Source organism: Elaeis guineensis, chromosome 3 (assembly GCF_000442705.2).
Source record: "Elaeis guineensis isolate ETL-2024a chromosome 3, EG11, whole genome shotgun sequence".
Classification (NCBI taxonomy): Eukaryota; Viridiplantae; Streptophyta; class Magnoliopsida; order Arecales; family Arecaceae; genus Elaeis; species Elaeis guineensis.
Window position 1 is genome coordinate 2452792 of NC_025995.2, and position 13323 is coordinate 2466114.

Consider the following 13323-nt stretch of genomic DNA (forward strand, 5'->3'; position numbering starts at 1 on the left):
AGTATTTTCTCTAAAATTCTAAGCAATTCTCACTCATCTTGGTGGTGGCGGCCACTAGAATAGACTATAGATCATAACTTTAATCATGTTCCTCGTACATTAGAGTTGAAAAGTTTCATTCATAGGTTGTCTCTATAGTCTTTTTTTATAAACTGAAATTTCTTTCATGCATCACTATTTGAGAAACAAATGACACATAAAATGCCAAAATCTAATTACATTTCTTTGCCTAACATAATTGTGTGGTATGTATTCTTTTATGAGATAGATTTATTTGATAATGTTGTAATTACTTCTCTTTATTTGCCATTTGGTCTTTAAAATTAAAAAAAATAAATAATATCTTTGATTATATCCGTAAAGATATGCCATAAAAATTTTTTTTTTAAAAGAATTATTTCTTTTGTTCTAATGATTATCATTTATTTAAAATTAATTAATTTTTTTTTTTAAACCTACCTGTGTTCTTTGCTGTACATGTATCTATTTAATATTTTTTTTATATTTAAAATTTAATATGTATGAGTAAAATTTATTAAAAAAAATGCTAGACTGTGTACACCATTAAATTCATATAATGTGTAAAGCAAAGCAAAACATCACCTGTATCTATATACAATACAATAAACGAGAGTCCAGGATCTCTTAGTCCGCCACGTGTCGACCTTGGATTGGTGCTTTTTTAATAAAGTAGCGGCAGTATTTTATTTTGGTTTTTGTTTTTCTTCAAACCCTTCTCGAGCCAACGCCCACCTCCTCGCCGCCACTGCGCCCTCACGAATGCTCACCTCTTCCCTACTCTCCTGGCCGTCACCCTCCGCTGGTTTCCGTCGTCGCCTTCCTCCCCATCATTACGGGGCGTCGGCCATCCCCTCTCCAATCTTCCTCAGGTGCGTTCTTTCCTACATATCTCTTTTAACGCTGACCTCCTCTCTGCTCTCCTCGCCGCCACCTCCCTCCGGTCTCCGCCGTCATCTGCCTCCGCTTTCCACATCTCCGAAAAAGAAAAAAAAAAAAGAAAAAAATCAATCTATGCGGGGAAAAGGTTTTGCTTTTTAATTTTTCCACCTTTCCTTTGTTTTCTTTTGTTTGTGGGATTGTGTGAATCCCAATCGTGTGGCACGCAGTTTAGATCTGTGAGTGGGAGGCGAGGAAGTTTAGACGATGGCTAAAGTGGTTTTTTCAGTGTGGATTTGTGAAATTGTGTGAACTGAGACTGTGGGATTTACCGTAGGTTAGATGATTTTTAAGTATAAATCAATGAATTTATTTGTCTGAAAAAACAAACACTATGAATTTAGTGGTAAAAAATATGGCGATGAGATATTAAAGAAAATTGAAAAAATTAATATGTAAGAAGATATTCACCCACTAAACCTCTTCCAGCCACCGATGAACACAAAATAACTTGTATGGAATGAAATGAAATTGAATGTTAAGTTGATCGTTTGGGATGTGAGGCGTTCATGGTTAATAAATATTTGCATTTTTTTTTTTTTTCTTTCGCAGCACCGCTGGGAACCCTCGCCGCTATTTTTAATCCATTAGACCCAGGGATTTAGATCGCCGCGCTTAAGAGATGGTTCGCAGTCTCAAGAACCCTAAGAAGAGCAAGAGAAAGAACAAGGTGCCTCCTCTTCCGCTTCTCATCTGCTTCTTTGCATCGCTATTCGTCGATTCTTTCCCTTTTCAAACCATTTATTCTCATAGTTTCTGTTGTTTTATTTGTTTCAGGGATCAAAGAAGGGTGAATCTTCTTCTGTGCCATTGGCACCTGCTAAGGTGAAAGAAAATTGATCCAAAAAAAATCTTTTTCCACTTTTAATTCTCATACCGTAGATTCAATAGAATTTGTTTGTCTGCAGACTAGATTTTCTTGAACATGTAGTTAAACTTGGTTCAGCTATTGAAATTTATTTAATTATTTTGGTGTCTTTAGGTATGGCAGCCTGGTGTTGATAAGTTAGAAGAGGGAGAAGAGCTTCAATTTGATCCTTCAGTATATAATTATCTTCGTGCATTTAATGTCGGGTGGCCTTGTTTGAGGTAGAATATTGGAAAGGGAAATTTACTTTATTTTATTTTATTTTGTGTCTGATATGATGTTGTCTTGGTAATCCATTTTTTTGAATTGTTGGTGTAGTTTTGACATAGTGCATGATTCATTGGGATTGGTCCGGACAGAGTTTCCACATACAGTATATGGCATTGCAGGGACCCAGGTTCTTTCTCTCTCACTTCTAAGTCTTCATAATTCTATATATAGAATAGTGACACTTGGAAGCACCTTTAAAGAATGTTCTATATAACTCAATTTGGGTTTTCAATCACATACGTTAGTTTTTGTGCATTATTGAGATAGTTATTTGGACCCAACTTATCTGTCAGGGGGCAGGAGGGGGATGATCTTGTAGAACCATTTAGTTGTAGAAGAGAAAAATGAGAAATTATTTCAATTAACTTGTTATAGAAAGACTGCTTTTTATTGTTGAGGCAATTGGCTGCAACCTGGTTATCATGCATCCCCCCTTCCTATACTATTCCTTCTTGAGTCTTTGTTTTAGAACTGCCCTTGATGTCATCCTCAATTGGAGAGTTGCATATGTACTCTACCATTGTCATACAGTGCTACAATTATAGAGCCAACTTCTTATTTGAATCAAAGTTCCAGGGCTTGATGCACTTCATTTATGGCTGATTGGACACTGAGTGAGAGTTGGAATTCTAGAAGATAGCTGTCACTGGCAGATTTTTTAGTTAGGTACTATGCAAGAGCCATTAGCAAGTGGACCCTATTGTTTCATGAACAATATTTGTTGCTTGATAGCTTTTTTAGGAATTGAGCCATGTTCAGTCATGACTTTTTAAGATCATATGTTTGTCTAGGCTTGGGATCTGCCCAGATTAGAAAGTTACTTCTAAAACTGTCTACTCAACTATTTTCACCCATTAAAGAAAAAGCTGAACTTTAACCCAATAGGGCATGCATATTCACTTTGTAATAACTCATGGCAAGCCCATAAATAGTCCGACTATGGTGGTCGGTCTTCTATGGCATGATTGGCACGATATCCGAATTGTATATGATGAATATTATAAATCTTTGACGTTAAAAATAAGGCTGGATCGTATGAATAGAAGGTCTAATCTAAAAGAGTTGTGGAGAAGAATGAAAACTAATTACACTAAGAAAACTGCAGCCATATTTGATTGTAATTAGGGGCAAAATGTCCATAGATTTTTTTTTTTTAAATTTGTGTTCAACTATATTTTCCTTAAAGGCAAATCTTAAGATATGAGCTGTATATTTTGATAGGCTAGAAGAACAAAACAAAGGTCAAACAAGTTGGTCCTAGGCCAAATATACATCACTGCTAGTCTATTAAAGCTTGGCTTCATTGTAGGATGACGTGATGATAATCTTAAATGATTTCTATTAGTAAGGGTATTGTTTCAACTTTTTTCCTCAAAGAATCGAAACTATCGGTCTCAAGGATTCTAGATCAATCAGCTTGTTAAACAAGAGCTAAATATATTGAAAAAAGATATAAGTAGAGAGACTAAAAAGGAAGCTTGTGCTTTCAAAAGTGGTCACCAATGATGTGCTTGCTGTTTGAATGAGATATTCTCAGTGGGGCACCACATATGTTGGTCTTGTTTGCAAAGTTGATGTTGAAGAAGTTTTTATGCCAACATGAATCAGAAGCATTGATGGTATGCCCTGTAAAACTTAGGACTAGGTGGGTGATGGATTGATTGGATGAAATATTCCATCTTGACTCTTCTAGCTCTAGTAATTGTCCTTTCTAAGCGGTTATGATGTGGGCAAGGATCTAAATAAAGGTGCTAGAACTTATTCAGTATGAATAAGAGTTGTTTGCTTTTAGGCATTCATGCTTACATATATAAGATGGAAAGTTTGCCTATTCAGTTCTTCAACATTTGCTGTTAGGAACCTACTGGTGCATGATTAGGAATAATTGGAGAGTTACTTAATAAAAGATGATAGGCAGATTAAGTTGTATTTCTTTGTAATTAATTTGATATGAGCCTTATTGGGCATCTATCTGGTTTACTAATTTTCTATTTTCATGACCAATCTAGCCATTTTGATGAAATTTGATGAACTCAAAGCAGTACCAACTTGTGGAGCAAGAGTGGGTGAAACAGTTGTAAAGATATTGACCTTGCATGTTATGCTTAAATTTCTGGCCTCAAGCATGAGGACTTGGTATTATATGTTTGAAAATTGTGAACAAGTTTTTCTTAGTGAAATGGGTATGCAGGTTGGAGAACGATGAGGTAGCTCATAAAAGATGGTTAAAATCTAGATATTGAAGGAAAAGGTGCGATGCTTCATGCCAATGAATTTGTGAAGATGTTGCTTTAGAAAGGGATTGCTTAGGTGGAAAAAACCTTTGTAAAAATGTATAAGTTATAACATATATGGCAACCATATAACAGTTGGTATATATGTGTGGCGTTAACATGGTGCTAATTTGTTATCTGACAGTTATTTTTTGATATTTTTATTGATTAAGAAAACAAATTTTCATATAGTTCTCCTCGGTAAGATTGTCAGTGATTGAACATGTAAATTGAATGTAGACTGTTAAATGTGATGTACAACTTCTAAAGTTCCTGATGGACTACAAAATCAAATGTCTTGGAAATTTGCTTTATGTGCATCAAATGATCCTAGAATGGACCATGGTTTGGATTACTTGTAATCTAGTAATTGTCAAAATCATTTTAATTTTGGTTTTATGTATCTTTAGATATGCGTACTTCAAGATAAGTTCATATTTCTCTACTCATGTCATTTACATTATTTTTTGGCCACTAACTCATATTTTTTCTCAATAGCTTATTGGGGATTAAAGGAGAAACCTGGGGAAGTCTCTGCAGATAAGAAGAAATTTCACTTGCTGGACAAGAAGTAAAAAAGCATGTAGTTCATTGTTAGAAAAGAGAACTAGAGTATGAGAATGTTATTCCATAATCTTGTGAAGATAATTTTGAAAAGTATCCACAGATATCTACTAAGGAACTGGAATAAGCCCAATAAAAACAAAGTGGTGGAGGATGTATATCTTCTAATAATGAAGGAAAGCTAGATTTTTTGGTGGATTGGTCACTAACAGTAAATATATTCAACTATGCAGTATCTTCCTCAAATTTCATCCACAAAGCCCCTTAATTGTGATAATGGAGTGCATAAAAGAACATTTGCATATAAGGATTTAGCAAGAATGCAAACTGTATCCTCATGTCTTCCTTTCCAATTTTTATATAAGGTTATTTGCTTCATCTCTCTCTTCTCAGACTCTGCATTACAAACTAGATTTTCTTACTACTTTGTTTATTTAATATTTTTTATAGAAATTAAAGCTCATAATATTCGAATGAAGATTGTCGTAGTTGCTATTTTTTATTAGAGTAGGCTTGAGAAATTAATATTGTACATGGATTCATATAACTTGAGGCAAAATTATGAATGCATTTGTATTTTAGGAAATTTTGAGATTTTGTTTGGTTTTTGCAGGCTGAGCAAGCATCCTGGAATTATATTGGAATTTTCAAACTCTCCAATATAGTAGGAAAGAAGCGTGAATTAGTGCCTGCTTCATCTGCTGATAATGACACTGATATGGATAGTGAGAGTAGCAGTGATGAAGATGAAGATGAGAGTGATAAATCTATGCAACCTGTTCTAGAGGCAAGTGAACTATTCTATTAACAAGATTTCATGTAGCAATAGTTGGTATCCTAGTGCTAAAATTTGGGCAATAAAGAAATGCAGAAAGATCTTATGATATTTATCTGTTGTGATAACAGCTTCACAAGGTGGCTCATCAGGGTGGTATAAATCGCATTCGCTCGATGACACAAAAACCTCATATTTGCGCAACATGGGCTGATACTGGTCATGTGCAGGTTGGGCAATCTTTTCATGGTTTGAGTTTTGTACTTATTTGGATCTTTAAGATTATCTGCTCTGTGTTGTCTTCTATTTTTTGTACTAGAGCATATATCATGAACTGTGTACTGTTCATTAAGACATTTAATTTTTAAGCAGAAGCTTAATCTTGCAGTGGTATTGGTAAAATAAACAGTATTAGGTATTTTCAGCAGACTAAATTAAGTTCTGCATATCTACATTTGCCTCATTGATGTTCCATTATTTGTCTTTTTGATGATCCATAATAGGGCCTTAGAAGTTTTCTAATTCAAGAAGATGTTTTCCCGACTACTATTGAACTTGAAGAAATGGTTGAAATTTTGCAAGTATTTCAATGAATCCATTGTTAAGGGCAATGTTCGAATATAACCATCATAGTTTGCCATACTGCCTTATACCATCTGGTACGGGCATACCATACTGACACTCGGTGCGCTATCTTGTACTGTACCAAACCGTATACCAACACTATAATAGGATGGTACCAGTATGGGGTCCAGCACCGAGATGGCATACCATGATAACCGTAGCTATGATCCTAAAAATGAGTGTCGTGGTAAGATTTTGTCCATACAAAATACGAAAATCATCAGTTTTCAAAAAAAAAAAAAAGGGCCTTTTTATTCAAAGTGCTGCATTTGTGGTTGTGTTAGAAAACATGGGGATACATATGAAAGCTTTCTATAATTTTATTATCATTTTGACAAGTAGATATAGGTATATAAAGAATTACAAATTTTGTTGCAATGTTATGTAGGTCTGGGACTTCAGCTCGTTTCTTAATGCTTTAGCAGAATCTGAAAGAGACACGAGTAGTGGGGGTAATAGTTTACATCGGCTCTCTCCCATAATAAAATTTGGTGGACATAAAGATGAAGGCTATGCAATAGACTGGAGTTCTGTTGTTCCCGGAAGGCTTGTCTCTGGTATGGCTTCCAAGTGGTAGACAAGTTACCTCATTGTTCTCTTAAGGATTTTTTTTGTTGATTGTTTTTCCTTAGGAAACATAAAGTTAATGAGGTTATTCTTTCTTTGATTTTGAAGGTGATTGCAATAATTGTATTCACCTATGGGAGCCCTCATCCGAAACATGGAATGTGGATATGAGTCCTTTTGTCGGGCATGCCGCAAGTGTGGAAGATTTACAAGTATATTCTCTATCTAGAAGCAGATTTTGAGATCTTTAATTATAATTTCTAGCTTCCAATGCTCTATATTACCTGGAAAACATACTGCATGTTATGTCTGATTTTTATCTGCATTTCAAGTATTACTAAATTAGAATATCATTGTGCTATCTGTTCAGTGGAGTCCAACAGAAGCTGATGTTTTTGCCTCTTGCTCGGTGGATGGAACAATAGCAATATGGGATACCCGGATAGGAAAATCACCAGCAGTTTCTTTGAAGGCACATAACACCGATGTCAATGTTATTTCATGGAACCGGTACACAAAACTTCTTTGTTATTTTGCTTCTTTGTTATTTTGTACCACATGTGCTTGTGATTGGATTTTGGGGATCATATAATCCCTCCGCTCTATTTTCACAATCTTGAATAGGTTGGCTAGCTGTATGATAGCCTCTGGAAGTGATGATGGTGCTTTTTCAATTCATGATCTTAGATTGATCAAGGTAAATTATGGTGTATTGTATATTCCTCCAGCTTTTGCAAATTGAATTCTTTTCCTTTTTAAATGGTTTAAGAAAAATCTGCATGCCAGTCTAATTCTTCAATACCTTCAGGGTTGTGGATCTCTTGCTTTTCTAGTGACGAAACGACAAATGTTTATGCTTTTTCCCCTTTCTTTTTCCTTCATCATGCAAATGTATCACTATATTGTGTTGAGTTCTGACTTTCTGAAGATTCTTGTTTGTTAAATTCTATTTACAGATGTTCTGTAAGTCAACCGTTTAATGTTCTTTCGGTATACTGTTTTCAAGGAAGAGATGCTTAACAATCGTATATAATTGATTCCCTCAATGCTTAACAATCGTATATATTGGTTGGGCTTGTGGAGTTTAATTTTGGCAAAATGTTTGAGTTTCCATTTTTGTTGGGCTTGTGAAGTTCAATTTTGGCAAAAATTTCGGTGATTTTGGAAGTGTCTTTCCAAGTTTAGGAGTTTTGGTTGAAAAAACAAGAAAATCCCCCCAAAAAATAGAAAGAAAATAGAGAAGCTAGGAAAGTTGTTATGTAAAATTTTAGAATATTTTGTGTTATATAGATTCTTTATATGTGTATTTTTTTCACAATTTGCATATAAGTGAAATTCATTTAGTGTACTAAGATTTTGTACTATGGATACTTCATTTGGTCAAAAATTCATTATATTGGTAATCGGGAAGCATTTTAGTGCCTAGTGCAAATGTCTTCTTTGTTTTTCTGGTGAACTCACACTGGTGTTCTGACTAATTATTTCACGTTAATTGGCTACATACTCAAATGTATATTGTTACAGATTTACTTGTTTATTTTATATAGACAAAGTTTGTTATTTCTATGAACTAAACTGTATTTATTCATACTAGTCTTTGTAAAGATGACAATACGAGCTTTTTCAAAGACCTTAACCCAGCAACTATCATGTTTATTATCTTTACCTTATTTTAGTTCAAGTAAAAGGAAGAAAACGCATTTAAAATTGATGATATATAACCTATGTATTCAAGTAAATACTAAATGACTCCAATATAAACAAGAAAAGGAAATTTAAAGAGAAGCATATATGTTTGGTTGTGTTCAGTTTTGGCTGAACTGGTTGAAACTGGACTGGAACTGGTCAAGTTTGGCTGCAGCTGACCGAAGAGACCGCCAAAACTGACTGAGATCTGAAACTGAGGATCAGTTTCAGTTCGCTTTTGGCCAAAACCGACCTGTTTTGGCCTAAATGTTTTGGTTGTCTGAAACTTAAAACCTCGATCATTCTTCTCTTTCACTTTTTGGGTAGGTGGTAATTGATGTAACTGGATTTCGAAAATAATATCTATTTCTTATGCTCATTTTTTTTTGTTCTTGTAAAAGGGATAACTTGCCCATATGTTTGCTAGTGGCTGATAATGCAGTCTAATGATTTTTTATTTTTCTGTAAACTCATCCACATGATTCTTTCAAATGAATCTACATATTCAGATATTCTTAGTCAGTCAATGGATTCTCTTGATTTTATGAAAGTTTTTTCCCCTCTTTCACATGATGAATTGTCAGAATCTTAATTGTTTGTATTATCAGTCATTTTATTTTTCATGATTATGATCTCTTCAATAATATTGACTTTAATGCAGTAAGCCTTCCACTTCAAGTAATTCTGGGTAGCCACTGATGACTGCAAAAATGACTCAAAAGAAATCTCATGTCTTGACTCATGCTTCTCAGGGAGGAACACAAAATTTGGCATTCTATTTTTTAGGCCTCATAAAATTATTCTATTTTTTGTTGAAGCTGATGCTAAGGCCATTGCTAGAAGAAGTGAAGGGTGGTTTTTCTTACAGAGCAAGGTCTCATGTGCCAATAATTCCCTTGCCCCCCCTCGTTTCCCTGAGCATAAAGGCTGGTACATGATTATCAACATGCGTAAGCATTTTGGGCTCTAACATAATCCTTGTGTCAATGATAAGATTGCAGAATACATTCCCTTGGCCTCAGCTTGTCTGTTTGTTTGTCTACCCCATCTTGTCAACCAGTCAGCTCCTGTATTATGCTCTCTAAGTTTATATATGACATTTTAATCACGGGATTAGTTCATCAGAGAGAAATACTTCTTTCAAGATACCAACGAGCTCCCAACCAAATAGTTATTGCCATTTATTAGCTTTACTAAATACTGTACATCTGACTCAACTGAGGGTCTTATATGGAAGAGAGGGAGCGCAGCTCTTGAGCTATCCTTAACTGCTAGCAGCTCTAGTTTACTGACGTCTTCACGGGATTTCAGGTCTTATGTACAATCCATTTCTATCTTCAAAGAAGCGCCTGTGAACCATGTCTCCGTTATCATCTGTTTCATCTCCGCTCAAGACAATCCAGCCTTGTATATCGACAGACTTATCCAAATTGCTTATCTTAGTCATACCTTCCAAGGCTTCCATAAATATTTCTGATACTGATAAGCTATACACAGTGGCCTACAACCCTCCAACCTTGTGTTGCTATTTCCCTTCTATTACTACCTTATTCCTACACCTTTGTGATTTCCATAAATTATAACTATTTCTACATTTCAATTCACTTTGGCAATGAAAGGATCCTACCACATTCATCCATACAAGGTTGAAAACCTTCTATACTACCATTGTTGCTTTAGTGAAATTTCCCAGCGATGTTTTGGAATTATGTAAGTCAGGCCTTTATTTTTCCTATCATTTTTATTGGTTTTCGGCATGAAAACATTAATGCTGGATTGCATTTCTGGAATTATGTTAATGCAATTGGAACACCACAGTCTTAGGCATTTTCCTTTCCTATCAGTTTTCTTGGTTTTCAGCATGAAAATACTAATCCTGGATTGGAGCTTTTAAAATTCAGTGAGAATCACTCGTTTGCTTTCTGCTCTTTATTTTCTTTCATTGATTTGAAATATGGAATTTTTACATTTTCATTTCTCCACGTGCACAGGGGGACTCACTAGTGGCACACTTTGAGTATCACAAGCACCCCATCACATCCATTGAGTGGAGTCCTCATGAAGCATCTACCTTAGCTGTTTCATCTGCAGATCATCAGTTGACGTAAGATACATTTTTGTCTGTCTGAGGCTAATGGATTCTCTCTCTCTCTCTCTCTCTCTCTCTCTCATATATATGTGTGTCTGTGTAGGTGTGCATGTGCATATGTGCACATATGCATGTGTGACAGATCTTGTAACATGTCGTTTGGTTTTTGCTATATGTAGGATATGGGACCTTTCATTAGAGAAGGATGAGGAAGAGGAGGCTGAATTCAAAGCCAAGATGAAGGAGCAAGTGAATGCCCCCGAAGATCTACCACCACAGCTCCTTTTTGTTCATCAGGTACTTCTATTGCCATTCTGATGTTAACTAGTGCTTGAGTTTTCTGGCCTCATCTGTTATTTCTGAAATACCAAGGGACATAGGCTACATGCTACAATCTCCATCCTCTTCCTAGCCGGTGCCTCAAATCGATGCCAGTTATTTTTCCTTTAGATCAGTGGTTTTGAATGTAATGCTTTTCCCTATAGATCAGTGGTTTTGATTGCAATGCCATAGTGGTTTTAGCTCCATGTAACAAGTATTTATGTGTGCTCTCGAGTTCTTGGTATGACTGAAACCAGCCAGGGCTTATAGACTAAATAAGTTGCATTCCTGATGTTTTCCTTATATTATGACTCACTGAGGATGCTGTTCACTAAGCTTGTTGGGCCTTGTTTCTCTTCAACTGATGGGCAGGGTCAAAAGGATTTGAAGGAATTGCACTGGCATACACAGATCCCAGGGATGATCATATCAACCGCAGCTGATGGCTTCAATATCTCGATGCCTGCTAATATTGATACCACCCTTCCATCAGGTGGTGCATAAATATCTGACCGACATGCGTATCAGTGTTGAAGAATGGGTCAGTTGCAAGCAAGTATCGAGATAGCCTTGTTTTGTTGGCTTGCACAGTTTTGATCAATGGAGGTATTTTTGGGTAGAAAATCCTTTTTTGGTGGGTTGCAGGGATTTCTGCTTGTTCATCTGTTAGAAGTACATTGGGAGATGTCCATCACTTCCTGTTTTCAAGCACCCATGAATTATTGTAAACGTTGGAAGGTGAAGTGTCAAGTACCATCTAAACATATGAGCTTTCCTGTATTTATATCGCTAATAACAATAAGATATTCTATTATCTATGATTATGATTGTACCATTCACTTAGCTGTTTAAAACAATCTTGTCAGTGCTGTTGTGCATGCAGCCATCATTGTGAAGTTGGTGGGGTGATCTCATGCCTACTAAAGTTGCTGAACTGCTCACTATAATGACAAAGAGGCTTTGTAGCATGGTGCCTTTTTTTCTTTAGTTAAATTACTGATTCTGGCTTGTAATTTAGAATTTATGCTTTCTAAAATTTTTAAGCCTGATGCAATGATGCAGGGATTGGGGTTCAAATAAGAATTCCCTAACTAGAATTTTGATATTGTCTTCCATTTTTTATGATAGAATCCAAAGAATGGAATAATGCGGGGATTGGGTTTGCAAGTCACTGGCTTTCCTAACGTACAGTCATTAAAGATAAAATTTTGTTGATTCTAACAACATTGTGGTGCCAAGGGTGGTCTGATCAGCTACAAGGAATGGTAAGGAGCAGCCACAGGCATCAATGTGCTATTAGATAAGCTGTTGATCTGGTACTTCTTTTGTTTGGGATTTTTATGGATCTGAATCCTATTTAAAATGTTGCAGTATTATCACATCTTGCATGTGTAATGCTAGAAGTTTGTAATGCAGACTATGCAGCAAGGAAGCTTGTGGAGCTATGTTGGTTTGGCTTTGTGCTTCTAGTGATTAGTGTTTTATGTCTAGCGTAAGCCACAGGGATTTGTATTTATTCTTTTGCAGACATCTCCAGACTCAAAGATATTGGAAAGACTGACATTGAGGAAAGTTTTAATAGAAGTTATTTGTGGCACAGTTTCAGACTATGAGGAGATTGAGATGTCTGCATCTTGTTGGTTAAACCACAATGGAAAGGCTACAGGCCCAGCCCTTGCTCGGTATAGCTAAGGGCAGGATGTTTGGTACAGTTGCATTTGTTGTTTGTGTGTGGTAGACAACTCTTTTTTTATAATTGAGAAATCATAGAGCTACTACTGATGCACAGAAAATAACAAATCAGAGAGCTGTCACTGATGCCCAGCACATTTATACTGGTATTCACACCATTGGAAGTGAGCTTCATGGTGAAAAATTCGGTAGTGCATGTTAATGATGAATACATTTTGAATTGCACCGTAGATCAGAATTTTGTGGCAGTGGAAGATACAGCAGATCAAATTAGGGTTAGCACTCTAAACTCGGCGGTGATCCGGATCAAATCCAAACCTGAGTTTCTGATCTTTAGAGCTGACCCAGAGCCGACAATAAGATATATAAAGTTATAGGTTTAAGGCTGTTAGATCTAACCAAGACTCAACGTAGTCTTGACTAATCATCTAGTTTATATATATATATATATATATATATATATATATATATATATATATATATCCTTCTGTTCTTCAAATCATGACCGATGAAATTTTTTTCAGTGATTTAGTGTTAGGAAAGAATAAAAGTTGTTATATGTTAGAACATTAATGCATATTTGTAGTTGAGTTCAAGTTAAACCTGCTGTTTGAATTTTCTACTCAATTATTATTAT

General features: G+C 35.6%; 1 protein-coding gene across 2 annotated transcripts; it reads left to right on the top strand.

The window, feature by feature from the left end:
- The first annotated feature begins 710 nt into the window (after window positions 1-710).
- Window positions 711-11833, top strand: LOC105042383 (protein HEAT STRESS TOLERANT DWD 1). 2 transcript variants are annotated; one of them, XM_010919562.3, is made up of 14 exons: window positions 711-890; window positions 1510-1627; window positions 1735-1782; window positions 1940-2046; window positions 2144-2222; window positions 5546-5719; window positions 5839-5937; window positions 6720-6888; window positions 7007-7110; window positions 7269-7408; window positions 7523-7595; window positions 10576-10688; window positions 10853-10970; window positions 11367-11833. In XM_010919562.3, the coding sequence occupies exons 2-14, from the start codon at window positions 1580-1582 to the stop codon at window positions 11496-11498; spliced, it is 1404 nt and encodes a 467-aa protein (XP_010917864.1). In that variant the 5' UTR covers window positions 711-890; window positions 1510-1579; the 3' UTR covers window positions 11499-11833. The 2 variants fall into 2 exon arrangements, with proteins under 2 accessions (XP_010917864.1, XP_073109632.1); XM_073253531.1 differs by having other exon boundaries at window positions 718-890; window positions 1549-1627.
- Window positions 11834-13323: the final 1490 nt, after the last annotated feature.

What these genes read in the sequence shown, in the direction of transcription:
- LOC105042383 (XM_010919562.3), top strand. Translation starts at nt 1,580, where the DNA reads ATGGTTCGCAGTCTCAAGAACCCTAAGAAGAGCAAGAGAAAGAACAAG. An exon ending in CAAGTGTGGAAGATTTACAA is followed by an intron (nt 7,111 to 7,268) that starts GTATATTCTCTA and finishes CTATCTGTTCAG; the next exon opens with TGGAGTCCAACAGAAGCTGA. An exon ending in TCTGCAGATCATCAGTTGAC is followed by an intron (nt 10,689 to 10,852) that starts GTAAGATACATT and finishes TGCTATATGTAG; the next exon opens with GATATGGGACCTTTCATTAG.